The 17,671-nt window shown below is 40.8% G+C and overlaps 2 protein-coding genes across 2 annotated transcripts; both read left to right on the top strand.

The window, feature by feature from the left end:
* Positions 1-1,280: 1,280 nt before the first annotated feature.
* LOC308369845 (IgG receptor FcRn large subunit p51-like) lies at positions 1,281-8,129 on the top strand (the record flags this gene model as incomplete). Its single annotated transcript, XM_080844390.1, has 6 exons — positions 1,281-1,338; positions 2,609-2,857; positions 6,910-7,188; positions 7,293-7,583; positions 7,713-7,818; positions 8,045-8,129. 6 exons carry the CDS (start codon positions 1,281-1,283, stop codon positions 8,127-8,129), a joined length of 1,068 nt encoding a protein of 355 aa, XP_080700516.1.
* A 3,400-nt stretch (positions 8,130-11,529) lies between these two features.
* Positions 11,530-14,286, top strand: LOC308370292 (HLA class I histocompatibility antigen, A alpha chain-like; the record flags this gene model as incomplete). Its single annotated transcript, XM_080844951.1, has 7 exons — positions 11,530-11,587; positions 11,931-12,131; positions 12,673-12,853; positions 13,217-13,515; positions 13,671-13,784; positions 13,982-14,071; positions 14,243-14,286. The coding sequence occupies 7 exons, from the start codon at positions 11,530-11,532 to the stop codon at positions 14,284-14,286; spliced, it is 987 nt and encodes a 328-aa protein (XP_080701077.1).
* Positions 14,287-17,671: the final 3,385 nt, after the last annotated feature.

Raw genomic sequence — 17,671 nt, forward strand, 5'->3', positions numbered from 1 at the left:
GGCACCCAATGCATTCACTTTAATTATGTCAAATTAAGATTCACTAGCATTAATAACTGATTATAAAAACCAACATTCTATAGCCTAGGTAGGGACTGATATTATTGTTTCGAAATACTAGAGAGATATTAATGCAAAGACTAGAGAGATGTCGGTAGTTATTTCTTGTATTTCGAATTTGCTCGTTCACACTAACAAAATAGCTAGCTAGCTTAGTGTTAACATAGCCCACTACATTACAATATTCCCTTTCATTAACCTCAAGTAAACCTACATTTGAGCGGGTAACAATCGTTAACAACTACAGATAACAGATACAGCCACATTCTGTAACTACCTGTACTTACAATTTCACTCCTTGCACCGTTTACTTTGAGCTAAACTCCATGGCTATAATCCTGGCTGTCTTGAAGAGACGTTAGGCAGAAACAAATACATTGTAACGCTGGTTGCACAGGTTATGCAGACGCAGACCACTTTGATTGACTGACACACGCACACATTGTTCAAATCATACGCTGGACACTTTATTAGTATTTCTACATGGGTTTAGATAATGATCAGGCTATAATAAGACCACGTCGGCTATGTAACTAATCGCTGACAACCGGGACGATTTCATAGTGGTTGGTGTAAACCGGGACATATTAGCGTCCCGACAGGTTTTTGTCGGGACGCGGGACACGCAACTCAAAATCGGGAGGGTCCCGGTAAAACCGGGACGTCTGGTCACCCTAGGTTAAGACCTGACCTCAGCCAGCCCAGCCGCTCTGTACACCTGCTGCCAGTGCAACTTCAACGCCTCGCGCGTTGCGGCCGAATCATTTCGCAAGAGCTCAGGGGGAAGGGCAAATGACAATATGTTAAATAACTAACGAAAACGTTATGGAAATCGACAGTTGTCGGTTTAATACGTTTATTTCCAATTACCATTTCTTTGTAATGAGACATTTCAAAAAAAAAAAAAAAAGGCAAGAATATTAATATTATATTATTAATTGCCATCCGCGGGCCGTGGGCCGTGCTGCGTTGGGCTGGGCCGTTAGAATCAGTACCACCTTTCCCCGCCAGTCAGCGCCCCTGAATCTATCTAATAATCTAAAAAATAGGGGAAATTCCGAGTCTGACAGGCGTTCAGGTGTATTCTTCCACTCGGAGGAAGGAACTAAGTTGCTTAACAACATTCCATTACTAACTTGCTGCTGGCGAGAGAAGTGGGCTACAAACTAGAGGCATAATATTCCAAACCACTGAATGCAACACAGGATACGTCTGTCACCATGTTGCAGCTAATGTTCCTTTTCTGTTCATTCCAGATTTCCTCGACTGTGAAATCAGGTAATGCTTATTTAGCCTGAATACTACAGTTGCCGATTGCAATGTGTCGTACACTATTTGTTTCGGATCATCTTCTCAAGTAAAACATTGTAGGCTAGTGGCATTAAGTGAAGTTTTGTTGTGGGATGTTTTACCGGCCAGGACGGCCGCCCGAATTCCGCTGTGTGAGCGACGAGGCAGCGCACCTGTCGGATTTGTTAATGATGTAATGGATATTTGGTTTTTGTCTTTGTTGATCTGGAGAGAGAGGGACAAGGGCTGTCGTGGCACGCGGGTGAAACCTTTCCGCTGGTAACGCATCTGATTCTGGAGATGTGCCATTATGGCATAATGCTGATCAAAATTTCGGCTACTTGCTGTGCGATCGTGTTTTATTTTTTTTACCACTAATCGAACTTCCGGCAGCAGTGGCAAGGAAGCCAGCAGCATCAGGGCTCAGATACACATACGCGTTTTTGTAAAAACGCGACGCTAGGAAATGCATTGATTCCTATACGGGGCGCTTTGCGTGAAAGCGCGCCGTACCATAGGAATCAATGTATTTCCTAGCGTCGCGTTTTTACAAAAACGCGTGTGTGTATCTGAGCCCTCAGCTTGTAGGTTTTTGTGTATTCAACTCCTGAGCTTCTTTCTTTGCCTTTGCTGTCAATAGGAGAGTGTTATATCTAGACTTAATTTGATGTGTCAATTACGCTTTTTTTTTGTAGTGTGGATGGATTATAAGGTTTTTCTTAATGTCTATTATTAGTCAATACGGGATGAAATGTGATGTATTTACAAATTATCCCTTACTTAGGAGGCCCTTTCCCATGGTGGCGAAATATTTTCTTGTTATCAATATGCCTTTTAAGCTCTATGAGTTAAAGAACACCCACAGAAACCTGAGTGAGGTTTCAGTGCCTAACAACCCGCTCATTAGCAAATGACAGCTATTCACACTGCATGAAATGTGGGATTTACGACAGTCTTCGACCCTTCGGCAGTCTTCGACCCTTCGACACTCAGCTAGGCGTCCATCTTACATCTGTGTTGTTAATCAATTTAATACTCCAAAATTGTGTCCCAGGAATTCCAACATCTAACATTGTCTGTATAGGGGTGACATATGCTTAGATAAGTAGTCAATATTCATAATGTTTCCTACAAGATCAGGATTATCATGGCATGTTTTATCATGCAGATGTCAGGTATTATGGAAATCATATCTCACTGGTTTAAACAGGGCGTAGGCTAAACTTTTAAATATTCATGTGCATCCTTATTTTCACAGGCTCTCATTCTCTGTGGGCTCTGTCAACATTGATCATTGGAGACACCCAGTTTCCAGAGTTCAGTGTGGTGGTGATGCTGGATGACATCCAGATCGCCTTCTATGATTCAAATGTGGACAACCTGATCTACAGACAATATAAGTCAGAACATGAAGATGAAGAGGAAAAAGATGCGAGCTTTATATTTGGAAACATCCATAAAGCCATGAAAAACCCACTCTATACGTACCAGCTCAACCATACACATGGTAAGTGTGGTGCCTCCTCAAGTGCCATTTATTCAGCACTGTCACTGGTTATTGCATGGGTATGGGATGGGGTTCATTGCTTTGGAACAGGAATGTAAACAAGGTGACCAGGTGTCCTGCTTTGCGTTGTAGAGATCTAGAGAAACTAGACTAGTTTTTTTGGGTCACTCATTAAACTGATCTGGGTTAACATGTCCTTTGAGTCACTTGGGTCAGTATCACCAAGAGTGTAGAAATCCTACCAGTGAAACACAAGTCCACTATCTCACACTACAAATAATACATTTGAAATGTAAAAAATGTCTTAAACTTCCATTAGGCTGTATCATTAGTACAACATATTTATATTCAGCTAGCATTATACTGAGATTTCTAAAAACAAATTAGCTAAATCTACAACTTTTGTTTGTTAGCCTACTAAGTTATCTTGAACTCAGTATCTGTCCTACAATCTACTGGATAAAGTTGTCAAATCTGCAGTTCAATCAATCTATGAACTTTGCATCTGTTATGAACAGCAGAGCCTGCCACTGATATCTGAAGTGAACTATACAGTACAACTATTGACCCATCACTCGTTGAGAGAGTATATGCCACTTGAGATAATAGAAATGTGGAGAATACTGTAAGAATGTAATTATTGACATCTCTTATTGGCTGGAACGTAGATCCCCCTTCAGTGAGTGGAATGTTGACGTTGAACAATTCAATGGTTAAGAAAATCGAACACAGAATGATTACATTTACATTTTACATTTAGTCATTTAGCAGACGCTTTTGTCCAAAGCGACATTCAAGGGAGAGAACAGTCAAGCTACGAGCAATAGAACCTGGTGTAACAATAAATACTACCTTACATTTAGACATATTAAAACAAAGAAAAAGAAGTGCAGGAACGTTGCAAGTTAAGCACTAGTCGAGGTGCCAGTTAGGACAGGAGGTGCTCTATGAAGAGTTGGGTCTTCAATAGCTTCTTAAAGGTAGAGAGGGACGCCCCTGCTCTGGTAGTGGTAGGCAGTTCATTCCACCAACGTGGAACTACAAATGAGAACAGTCTGGACTGCCGTGCTTGCACAGACGGCAGTGCCAAACGACGCTCACTAAAAGAGCGCAGCATCCTGGGTGTAAAATTTGCCCTTACAAGAGCATTCAGGTGGGTGGGAGCCGAGCCAGTAATCACTCTGTAGGCAAGTATAAGTGACTTGATCTTAATGCGAGCAGCTACAGGCAGCCAGTGGAGCTCAAAGAGTAGCGGCCTGACTTTTTTTGGTTGGTTGAACACCAGACGTGCTGCCGCGTTTTGGATCATCTGTAGTGGTTACACCACGCAAGCTGGCAGGCCCGTTAGGAGGGCGTTGCAGTAATCAAGGCGGGAACTCACCAAGGTTTGCACCAGCAGCTGGGTGGCATACTGGGTAAGGTATGGCCTGATTTTACGGATGTTGAATAGCGCAAAGCGGCAGGACCTAGAGACAGAGGCAATGTTGTCTGTGAAAGTCAGTTGGTCATCAATAATGACCCAGAGGTTTCTTGCTGTTATGGATGGAACAAGAGATAAGGAGTCAATATTGATACAGATGTTGTGATGGATGACCTGTTTGGCTGGAAAGACCATCAGTTCTGTTGGCTAGATGCAGCTGAAGGTGGTGATTTTTCATCTGTGTGGATATATCGGCATGAAAGTCGGAGATCCGCGCCGAGACAGTGGAGTCCTCAGGAGGGAAAGACAGAAACAGTTTAGTATCATCAATATAACAGTGATAGGAAAAACCATGCGAGTGGATGATAGGGCCCAGCGAGGTGGTGTAAATGGCAAATAGAAGTGGTCCCATTACCGAGCATTGGGGCACCCCTTTGGTGAGGAGGTGGGGTACAGACAACTGACCTTGCCAGGACACATTGAACGAGCGCCCAGTGAGGTATGATTCAAACCAGGAGTGAGCCTTGCCAGAAATGCCCATGACTGTATCAAACGCAGCTGATAAGTCTAGCAGGACAAGAGCTGAGGATTGAGCTGCTGCTCTAGCTGTTTTAAGGGCTTCTGTCACAGTCAAAAGGGCTGTTTCGGTGGAGTGGCCGCTTTTGAATCCAGACTGGTGTGGATCGAGGAGATTGTTCCTTGACAGGAACTCTGTGATCTGTTTGGAAGTTGCCCTCTCAATGGTTTAAGATAGGAGCGTGAGAAGTGAGACCGGTCGATAGTTTTCCACCTGAGTGGGATCGAGAGACAGCAGTAGGATATGGCTTGAAGGAGGTTGGATGGGATGGGGTCCAGCGGGCATGTAGTTGGACGGCTACCTGATTTTGGAGAGAAGGAAAAGATGAGCCATTGACGGTTGCACCCTTAGAGATTGTTTCCCGATGGCTGCCAGTTTCTCTGTGAAACAGGAAGCAAAATTATCAGCAGAAAGGTTAGTAGCTGGGGGAGGAGGAGGAGGGTAGGGTAGAGTTTTAAAGGTGGAGAATAGTTTGCGCGAGTCAGTTGCACTGTTGATCTTGTCATTGAAAAAAGTCTTCTGCAGTGATGCTGGATGAGAAGGAGGCCAGCAGTGTCTGGTAGCTTGCAACATCGTCCGGTGCTGCAGATTTGTGCCACTTTCTCTCAGCTGCTCTGAGATTAGAGCGCTGCGTTCGGAGGGTATCACTCAGCTATGCATGAGACTGGGTAGATCGAACTCGTCTGGTGGAAAGTGGACACAAACTGTCCAGGCATGAACTCAGAGTGGAGCAGAGAGATTCTGTTGCATCATTGTCACCTTGTGAGGAGAAACTGGATAGAGGTGGAAGAGCAGAAGAGACCAGAGAGGAAAAGTGGGTGGGAGAGAGGTAGCGGAGGTTGCGCCAGAACAAGACCATCGGGGGGAGGGGGGACAGAGAGTTGCTCAATGAGCCGAACATCGAAGCGAATGAAGAAGTGGTCTGAGACATGCAGAGGGGTTACCGTTAGGTTGTCTGTGGTGCAGTTCCAAGCAAGGATGAGGTCAAGCTCTTTCCCTGCTTTGTGAGTTGGAGGAGTGGGGACCTGATGTAAGTCGAAAGAGTGAACCAGGTTCCGAAACTGCTGAGTTGGGATTGTCTAGGTGGTTGTTCATGTCGCCAAGGATGAATGTTGGACAATCATGGCCAGGGATGGATGCAGCAGGGTATCCAGCTCAGTGACGAAATCACCCAGTTGTCCTGGTGGACGGTAGATAACAATCAAATACGTTTTAACAGGAGCAGTTACCATAATCGCATGATATTCAAATGAGATATACCTGTTTGAAGGCAGAAGTGGAGTGAATTTCCAGTTATCTGAAATAAGCAGCCTTGTCCCACCTCCACGACCAGATGGCCGGGAAGTATGGGAGAAGGTATAGTTAGTGGATATAGCTAGTGATTACTAGCGGTGAAGAGTCCAAGTGGGGTTATTCCAGGATAGCCTGACTCATACAATGCCCAGATATTAATACATTGTTCGACCAGACCCAACAGTTAACATAACAAATTTCAGGATGTTATAAAAACTGCAATTCTACGGAGGGAAATTCTACAAGTTATGCCTGAGGCAGTGTTTTCTTTTAGTTAGCAAGCCTCGAACCTAATAACTATGAATTGACACAAATGTCTAGCCAAGGTGGCACTGGTACTGCCTACTCTATCCATCTTATTTTATTGGTTAATGTAAAGCTCAGTTTCATTATTTAAAGGGAAACATAATTCATTTGTGTTACCCCTGCAACAGATTTTTTTTTCTTTGGCATCACATCAGATAGATGGCTAACTTTGTCTACATTTCTTTGAAACAAAGCACTTCCTTCATTTCTTGTAGTATTTAAATAACCCAGTAGTGTCAGATATTGATGTTTGCCTGGCCAAACTTGTCTTCAGAGATTTAGCATTATTGGTTCCATCAGTAATTAAAATGTCAGACATCTTTATGTTCATATTTAATATTCATTTTGAAAACTAATTGAAAACAACAGAGGGTAATTGTTACAGTAGTTGCTGTATCTAGCGGCCATTGTATGACCATTTCAGTGGAGGTACTAAGTTATTTTTCTCTGCCAAAGGAGTACATACTTTGCAGAGATTGGCCGGTTGTGAGCTACTTGATGATGACACCCCTGGTCCACTCCGAGTATTCAATGCTCTCAACGGAGTGAAAAACTCAGCGCTGCAATTCAATGTGCAACAGAAGACTCTTCAAACTGAAGGTTTCTGGCAGCAAAAGTGGACCCAAGGCGAACACAAATATGTTGAGTTGATGTACACACATTTTTACAGCCCAATCTGCATCAAAATCCTGAAGAATTTACTCCACATGAAGAAAAATGATGTGATGAAAAAAGGTAAGATAGTTGTCTCTAGTGTTTATATATTTTATGTTCAGTGATTCTTTTTCCTCAAGAGAGTATTATTACTTGTATTTACAACTACGTTTCATCCTCTGCAGTGAAGCCCAGAGTCAGGCTCCTCCAGAAGACACTCCTAGACTCTGGAGGGGCCAAAGTGACCTGCCTGGCCACTGGTTTCTACCCCCGTCACATCAACCTGACCCTGCTCAGAGACGGCCAGCCCGTGTCTGACCACCAGATCACTGGGGGGGAGCTGCTACCTAATCTAGATGGAACCTACCAGATGAGGAAGAGCCTGGAGGTCAGCTCAGAGGAATTCATGGAGAAACACCATTATTCCTGTACAGCCGAACACTTCAGCCTGGCCAACAAACTAGACGTCAAACTGGGTAATTTGTCAGTAGAGCTATTTATTTTGTTTGCGTCCTCCACCTATGGTGGTTCTGTATTATTATCCTATGGAACCGTATCTTCTTTAAGATCAGATGAAAATGTTCATTATTCATTTCTATTTATAGATCTTGATCCAGGTGTAGGCACTGTGTTTATAGTGATTCCTGTTGTAGTGCTTGGAGTTGCACTCCTGTGTGTGGTTGGAGCTGTGGTCTTCATACGCCGTAGAAGGTAAAACAGAAAGATAGAGGAAAACATCAAATCTCCCCAAAAAATTCCAGTCCAGATTATGCTCGATGAAAGACACCAAAGTGTTTGCAAATTCTCTATTATTATTATCATTTATTTAATTATAAATACATCGGTGACTGTCATTGTTGTTTAATTAAGATGGGCCAAGTTACTGATTTAGGGATGACACTGTTTCTCTTCTAATATCTCCATCACTGTGTTTCAGCTCCACCCCCTCTGATTATGTTCCGGCCCAGAGCTCTGGGAACTCTTATCTGCAAATGAACCAGAACCAGAATCTGGAGCTGTAGTTTCTGACTTTGAACTTGCTTATCAATATTCTTTTTTATATCCATATCCTGTTCAGTTCAATATTTGTATATTTTTAAGACTTTTAAGGAAGATTTTGTCGTGAAATCTCTTAAATTCTATGCCGTATAAATATGAAACTTATTTTATGTCTATTCAGGTAAAAACGAATTGTTTGCCTGGGTAACATGTTGATAGAGATTATTTCCAAACACTGTTAATGACTTAAGAATATAATAATCAAGTGCCTTGTATTAATATATTCCTTGTATGAATCATGTGCTTATGAAAGCAGGAGCATGGCTTTTCTCTTTGTGTGTGTAACTAGAATATTAGTTGCCACTAAGTCTGCATATGAACAAGAGCATGTTTAGACCAGAGGTGATAAGAAGGGAACTGTGCTTCTTCCGACCTTGTGCAAAACTGCCATCCTTGCAAGACAGGGAGCCTCGGACGTGAGAAATCCACCACGTGGTGACCCTTGCTGAAAACCAAACTTCTGACTATATAAACCTTGTGCGATGGGTTTATCATTGCCTTCACTTTCAGCCTTGTGCTGGGAGAGGAGCCCGATTGCAATTGTTTTTGTTTGTCTGTCTAATAAATATACTTTCATGCAGCTCCGGAGTCCCGAGGTAACTAGGGTGAATTTTCACCTATCAATTAGCATGACTGTTTGGATACAGTGTTGCTAGTGTTAAGAACAACACAGTAATATAGTGAGAATATTAAAGAAAAATAATATTAGTTCTCCTCTCTCTCTCTCTTTGTCCCAACTTCTCATGCAGACACTTTTCATTTGGTAACGGCTGGGATTTAACTATGAAAAAACAACTCAGATAAATACATGTCATTAATATATTACAACTGTGTAGTTTTTGTGTGTGGTCTGGGCATGAAACTCTGTGAAAATGTTAAAACACCAGTTACAGTATGATGTTGACAAATATATAGAAATATCTCATTGAGCAAGCTATGTAGCTTTTCATTGCCAGCTGTGCCGAGTTAGCCTGCTGGTTTTAGATAATAAAGCGTAAAAGAGTGCACAAGGGGCCATCAGGTGCAGTCTGTGAACCTCCTTCTATTCTCCCATCAAATGTCAATGGTAACTGTGTTGTGTCATGGGAACCGCAAGTATGTAACAGAGCTCAGGTCAAAGTTTTTGTACAAACCAGTAACATGTTTGGACATAATGTTTGGATTGAGCTGTGGGATCCCAAGTTAAAGATGAGAATAAAATATTACATTTCATTCATAGGTAATGAAATATGTGTTTGTGAACAGACATAAAACAACCTTGCATGCTTCAGATATTCAAATGATACAACTTTTGACACAAAAAAACTAATATTATTTAATTTATCACTGTAAATTATATAAAGACGCTAATATTAATGAGACAGAGACCAGCAATCAGAATTTAAAACAGTACTTTTATCTTTTGCAAAAGAGGAAGTGCGCTACAACCAAAGGTTGTGAACAGACTCCAAATATGAGCTGGGCACAGCCAGCATTATGTGAGTAGAAAAACAGGGGGCGTTATTTAGAAGTTGCTGGCGTGATCTCAGAATATGTCCTTGAGAGTTGAGCAGTGTGCATGATTATCAGTACAAAAACAGGTGGTTTGCCTCAGCAAGAGAGTATGCCTCCTGTAGGCCTCAGCACTCAGGAAGAGCAAGCAAATTAAAACACAATAACAATGTCCTTATTAAAATGTCTCTATCACAAATCCTGTAGGGTGGACTTTCCATCAGTGGTGTAGTCCAGGGTATACGCAGGTATACGGAGTATACCCACTTATTTTTCAGTCAGCATTCCGGATACCCACTTCTCGAAACAGGGCGTTTATCCTGTGTTGTATGGGCTGCTTAAAAATAAATGAGAGTATACCCACTTCTCCAAGGACCACTACACCACTGCTTTCCATAGATAGGTTTCATGAAGATTGTTTGGTCTTTAGAGTGGTTTACTTTTGACATATTGTGTGCTCGATAGACCAATGGGTAGAGGCCTGACAAAGTGCAATCCACTGGCCCTCAAGGATGGGAAAGGGCGTTAGGCCGGCAAACCAGTGTGGTTGCAGGGTTGCATAGAGACAGAAATATGGAGAGATAACGTGTCATGAGAAATACAACTGATGTCATGAAGGAATGTTATAAAATGAAACCCACTAAAATCCTTCAGAAGCCACTGGTGCAAAGATGGATGTCCCAAAACCCATAACACACAACCGAAATTGGTTTATAGAATGTGTGGACAATGTATGGAGGAACATGAAGATGGATCAGATCAGTCATAAGACCACACAGAAACCCAAAGCAGACAGAGTGCTGTTCTTTGCTGCTTCCTGTCATACTTCGAAGATGTAAGCAGTAAATTAGCTATGCACTAACATGTGTGCAAAAAGGGCACAATTTCTGAACCTGTCACTTAAAATCCCACACTAGGAGCCTTCTCTTATAGGCGGCGCAAGGCAGCACCAAGGGGACACAAGTAGGCCTATTTTGTTTTGGTAGTTCCAGACAGACAGTGGACTGTTCAATTATTTAATTGATTTTATTGAGCGAAATATTAATTTGGCCTTGCACACTAATTGAACGAGAGATGCTGACTGTATGAGTTGTGAAAATACAATAGGGAGTTGTACTCGAGTGTGGATTACCAAGAGTTCAACAAGTGATGCTGACTGTTTGAGTTATGAGACTAGATCAGCTGTACTATAGTTGTATCAGTGGCAGGCTCTGTTGTTTGTAATCGATGGACAAGGTACACATATTTACTAAACTGCAGATTTGATTACTTTATCCAGTCACGTTTAAGACAAATACTGCTATTTAAGGCAAATAGCACATTGGTACTTGTAATGATATTAACATGTAACCATCAGCTTGATGGCGCATGGGCGGAGTAATACCAGATGTTAAGTGATATATGTTGTAAGCCTGTTGCACACTAGACGTGAGTGATAAAGAACATTCTCTTCAAGTATGACTGTTTATTGAAGCATAACAGTACTAAAGCTAGCATGCTAACTGGGGTCTTTTGGCGATATAGTTGGAGGTGATGACGTGCTGTGAAAACCTTTCTTACATTGTCACGGAGTTGACAGCATTAGTTATCCTTTGATTAGCATTGTATTGTTATGCTCCATTACAGCTAAGCTATCAGCTAAAGTCTGATATGAAAGCTGTCTTCAGCCCTAAAGTAATCCTGTTCAGCAGCTAGTTTAGCAGGTGTCAGTTTGCAGGAAACCAGACAACTTTTCTAAGCAAAGCTCCACCTTATGGGAGGAGAATTAAGAAAATGCTTGTGTTGAATATGTTGAATATCCACTTTCATAGAAGTCGTTCCGACATTCAATTTCGTTTCGATGTAGCTACTCCTTTGGATGCATTAGTCATCATGTTCAGACTGCCCGTGCTCGTATGTGTATTTCACATGTTCTCAACTGTGAAAGCAGGTAATGACTCATTTCTACAAAGCCTGTAAGAAAGGACTACTCTTTATGGTTTATGTCGGGCAACCAGAAGAGGTGTTATATATAATATATATAATATATATAAGAAATTATATTTTAGTGTGCAAGTGTTTTATTCATGTTTATGTAAAGGCAGCCTATAGGCCTACTGCTTTAATCTCCACGTAGCCTATGCGTGATACTGTTGATACTGTGATCATGAGAAATGTCTCTCTACAAAGACCAGATTGCAGACAAATCCCCCCCCCCCCCCCCCCCTTTTTTTTTGTTAATGATGAAGCAAGTGTCATAACAAGACCTTAACGCTCCACTGTCTCTTTTGCAGGTGGTCATACCTTACTTGTATTTGCAACTAGCATTAAGGGAGAGACTGTATTTCCTGAATTCAGTGTTCTGGTGATGCTAGATGATATGCAGTTGGGATACTATGATTCAGTTCATAAAATGTCCCTACGCAGAGGTCAAAATACTCTAGATGAAGAGGATCAGAATGATTTTAGGATGCTATGTCGAGATGTTTCTAAGGGTATGGAACACAGAATACTATCTTTAAAGGATCACTTGAACAAAACAAATGGTAAGAACACGCGGACCAATGCAACACAATATTATTGATTGAAATTAGTTTCAGTTTAAAACGATCTTCAGGACTTAAAATAAAACCTTCTGATTGACAGACCAACGAAAAATCCTCCTTACCTTCAGTGCCATCACTACCAGTTAATGGGTTGTTGTGGAACCAAGTGACTGCATCATAGAATAGAATCATTTTTGAATTGCTGTAAATAACTAATGATATGTAGCTGTCATCTAGCTGTTATACATACTCAAGTACCTTTAATTTAGATAAAAGTCCATGCCAAGGCATTAGTAATATTTGGAGAATATCTTCCACTCATGTATTCGTTTAGCATGAAGTACGTTTAGCTTAGACAGCTTGCGGTACTGCACAGGTACATTAGTAGTCTCTCTCCTTGGAGGCCATGCCTCTCACTTTGCTCTACCAGCTGAGATAAAGAAACACATCATGTACTTAGTATGTCTTGTCCTCTTAACATTCTTCCCAGGAATCCAGACTCTGCAGAGATTAACTGGCTGTGAATTACTGGGAGACGATAAAGAAGGGCGTATGGTTGTAATGGAAGCTTTTGATGGTGAAAGCGGAGACGTGGTCTATTACAACAAACACGAAGGCTCATTCCTGACTGACGTGAAATGGACATTTATGCTCAGTACAACATACTCAATGTATGTTAAGTATTTATTAAAAGAAATCTTCCATCCTCTATGCATGAAAGTACTCAGAAAGTACCTGAAGAAAGAAAAGAATCGTATGGCAAAAAAAGGTAAATTGTATGTTTTCTTTGCATTTACCTTATTACAGATATGGAAAAGGAGCCTTGCCATTATACGTATATCAATCAACCCTAGGATTATAGAGTAAATACTTGGGAAAATAAATCAGTTTATATAGTTTAAAATAAACACAGTTATACTGAATTATGGTAATGTAATGGTGAACATTTAATTAAATGCTCAAATATTATCTGCTAGGAAATATTACCATAGGATACATTTTAAGACTTGCTTGTCTTGTTTAATCAATATCAGCTTCTTCACAGTGAAGCCCAGAATCAGGCTCCTCCAGAAGACACTCCCAGACTCTGGAGGGGTCAAAGTAACCTGCCTGGCCACTGGTTTCTACCCCCGTCACATCAACCTGACCCTGCTCAGAGACGGCCAGCCTGTGTCTGAACACCACATCACTGGGGGGGAGCTGCTACCTAATCTAGATGAGACGTACCAGATGAGGAAGAGCCTGGAGGTCAGCGCAGAGGAACTACAGAAACACCTGTTCACCTGCACAGCTGAACACCTCAGTCTGGACAACAAGATCAATATCAACATAGGTATTACAATTATCATTTCTTCTGCTAAGTCATATTATCTACACTAATCTCAAGGTTGTATAATGTTGTCTAAACTATAACATAGCTGCACATAAAAAGCTCATCATTACACAGAGTGTGAAAGTGAGTGATTCCTACTCTTGCTCTTTCTTTAGACACTAAGCCAGAGCTCGATGATCTGACCTCAGTGATAACAGTGATTGTGGTGGTGATAGGTGCATGTCTAATTTTCCTGGCAGCAGCCATTTATTTAATGTGGCAATGCAAAGGTGAGTGCAAGGATTTGTTTCTGATATAAGTGTGTTTAGCATAGTGTGTGTGCTAACTTGTCAGAACCAGTATGTCCCTTCAAATCTGTGATAGGAAAATATGATTTCATCTTCACAAATCTCCGATAACCCTGTTTTGTGTTGACTGGTAGAATGTTGCATCCTCTGTGTGAGTGTGTATGTTTTATCTGCTCTAGGTTCAAGAACATCTCCCCAGAGCAGTTACACTAGTGCATCTAGTAAGTATTCAAAGACAATACTACTGCCTCCAGTAAGTATTCAAGCTAGTCAGTTCTGTAGAACAGAAAGGGCTTTTTTATAATGCTGTGAGAGGGACTTTGATGAGTAACAACCGAATACTGTACTCCCTGTCAAAGTTTAACATTTCCACAAAGTAGTCAAGATCAGTGTGTCACTCTACCATCACCTGTGCATGATGATGCACTTTCTCTCCTCAGGTGAAGATGAACGTGAGATGCCCTTAGACCCTGTTACATCCTAGAACCTTCACTTTGATGTGTTTTAATGTGTGAGTGTGTTTGAGTGTGCGCACGCATGTGTGTGTGTGTGTGTGTGTGTGTGTGTGTGTGTGTGTGTGTGTGTGTGTGTGTGTGTGTGTGTGTGTGTGTGTGTGTGTGTGTGTGTGTTTGAGTGAGTTTAATTGACCCAAGGTTGTAAATAGTTTCTCTATTGAAATCCAAATATGAGTTAATCAGATAAAACACATGGCACATGTTATTTGATATGACCTCTTAGGGGCAGGTGAGTTAAGGGTAAGGGATCTCAGACACTGCATCATTGTACATATAGCCTTAGGGTATAACCGTGTTAGACATGAAGGACAATCAGAACACAAGATGGTGGGAAGAAGAAACTTTGTTTACTACATTATCCTGTTTATATTATTTGTTGAACTTGACCTACCATCACATGTGTGTGTGGGTGTGTGGGGGATTCTGATATCACTACTGCTATAGTTTTGTAGTGAAAGTCATGTGTTTTGAGGGTAACATGGCACTGTCTCAGAGTTTTCATGTTGATGAAGAAACCGCTGTGCTGTGTGAACGAATGAATGAAATGTGGGGGGTTTTCAGTCATGCAACAAAGTGTTTTGTCTTCATTGATTGGTCAATAGGCTGTGGTGAAAGAGAAGCATTTAAACATCACTTAACATTTAATAAACACTTTTCATTCTCATACCCTCCTTCAAATCAGTCCTCCAGTCCATCTGCTTTTAATTATTATTCTGCTGTTGCTGTTTGCTTCACAGAGTTTGTGTTTTATGACACCTTCTCTTTATGACACATGATCCTTGTTCTTTATTGGAATGCTTTGCTAAAAAAAAAACGCACTCACACGCCCCATGTATTTTATTTTTATGTCATCTGCTGCTTAAACCTGCTGAACAGGATTGCAGGCCAGGTGCAATAGCAAGGATTAAAGGCTATTCGAAGGTTGATTTAAAACAGTGTGACCTAACTCTACTGTAAATGAGTGTTTGAACAGACTTAATTAAAACAAAATGATACCATATTCGGTTGAGGTCTGTGGAACCTCCCATGCACCCTGACTTTATCCAGTCCATATTAGGAAATGTCAAAGGTCAATTCATTTTAAGTGAAAAGAGAAGCATCCAAATGTCCATTCATCATGATGAGCCTGGAGGAACTACAGAGTCATCGCTACACCTGCACTGCAGAACATCTCAGTCTGGACAAAATGGTCAACATGACTATTGGTATTGCCATCATAAGAAAGCATTACATTAACATTAAAGCATTAAACATAGCATATTCAGTAGAACATACAGTACGTTGAGTCCTACCGTTCTTATGTTGACAGAAACTCAGCCACATCCTGACAACTTGCCCTCACTTCCTCTGCTGGTTAGCCTGCTGTTTGTGCTCGTGGTATATCTTATTTCCGCCATCATTGTTTTTGTGATATGGAGAAAGAGATGGAAAGTTGAGAGATTTTCTCAGAGAGATGGCTGAAAAAAAATGTGAAGACTTGGACAGATATTAGCACTTAACAGTCAAAGTGTGTGTCCTTTTGGTTTTGGAATATGGCGCTCAAATACACTCAAACCAGACAACACAAATACAATCTGAATAATACTAACAACCAAACCAGAGCGCTATTCGAGTTGTAGAAAGACATGTGCCTTCAGCAGAGTACAACATCTCATCTTAGCCATTTATTAAACAATGCAAAAAAAATGAATCAGTTTTAAAAGTTGATCAAATCCATCCTACTCCCAGCATAGAAGTGTTCCATCCATCCAGGCAGGCCCACATTCTGCATGTCAATCATGTGTCCTGGCCTAGTGGCAAAGTGTATACAGATGTAACTCTGGTCAATTTACCAGCATAGTTTACCCCAGTGTCACAAAAGACAAGGACATTCATTTAAGACTAATATTAAGTATATTGCATGCTTCTACGTGAATGATATGACTGTAATCACCCCTGCCCTGTTTTGAGACTGATGTGTACAGTATATCACTGTGTTTCAGGCCAAGGCTCACAGCCCTCTCTGCAAGTCAGCTACTCAGCAGCTCGAGGTGAGTGTCACAAATGAAAGAATACATTAAACTGGGTTTTATCAATTGAGTACATTTTGTTTATGACTTCTCCTAAATAATACAACATATAATTCAATTCAATTCTATTTTATTTATAAAGCGCCATAACAATACAATTGTCTCTAGGCACTTTACAGAGCCCAGAGCCTGAACCCCCTTAGTGCAAGCACAATGGCAACAGGGGCAAGAAAAACACAAATGATGGAAAATTATAAAAACAGTCTGATGATTCACAAAGTTCTGAAGTTAGTTACCTCTTATAATCATGTTTTCTTTAATAATCACTCACAGAATAACACAGAAGTGTGGGCACCACAGACACAAATTCTGGAAGACTTCTGAAAACCTGCTTTTAAAAACAGTACTTTTCACAAAACCTATTTCAGCACTTATCCTGCAAAGGGGACAATACTGCTAACATTATGCCAAAACAACAATTCCCAAATATGACTAGTCAGTGTACATATGTGACTTTACAAGTATATATATTTCTATCAACGTACAATTTTCTGTGTTTCTTTTATTTGTCATGTTCATTTAGTATATGGTGTGAATAATGTTGGATTTTCATGATCTGATTAAATATCCCCGAATTCCAAGTATTCAGTCTTTATTGTTCACTGCATTCATTCCTCATTCCAGCTCTTCTGCTTTAAAAGCCTGACCATAAACCACAGCTTCTGTAGAAATCCTTTACAACTCAAATAAACCATAGACCATAGTAAGCACACAATACTAAGACTTTTAGGTAATGAAGGGATAATTAAGCTGTGGTAGCAAATACAGAGAAAAGCATCAGCAACCAGCACTGCACCAGTGTTCAATCTCAAAATCTTCAATGTGGATTAACCTTTATGTACTGTATATGCAAATCACATTACATGTTCATATTGAACACCAAAAGAACAGGAAGAAACAGACTAACAGATAAACGATAATTATAAATGATATATTTCTTCTATTTCTGTGGAGGATATAATATTAAATCAGAGGATGGTCTCTGTTCTCAAGTAGTTGGTGAGATTTCTCAAGAAGACTCGTAAACCGGTTAGTCTAGAATTAAAATGTTTTGTACAAAATATTTAGTGAAAGGGTACACAAATCTATACTGGCAGTTAGCTTGCAAAACTGACCGTACCATTCATACAATGATACAATATACAATATATACACGTACACACACGCGCATGCGCACACACAAAAACACAGTCATATTAAAACACATCCAAGTGAGTGTTCTAGGATGTAACAGGCTCTAAGGGCATTCCACGTTCATCTTCACCTGAGGAGAGAAAGTGCATCA

Source organism: Sprattus sprattus (assembly GCF_963457725.1).
Source record: "Sprattus sprattus genome assembly, chromosome: 9".
Classification (NCBI taxonomy): domain Eukaryota; kingdom Metazoa; phylum Chordata; class Actinopteri; order Clupeiformes; family Clupeidae; genus Sprattus; species Sprattus sprattus.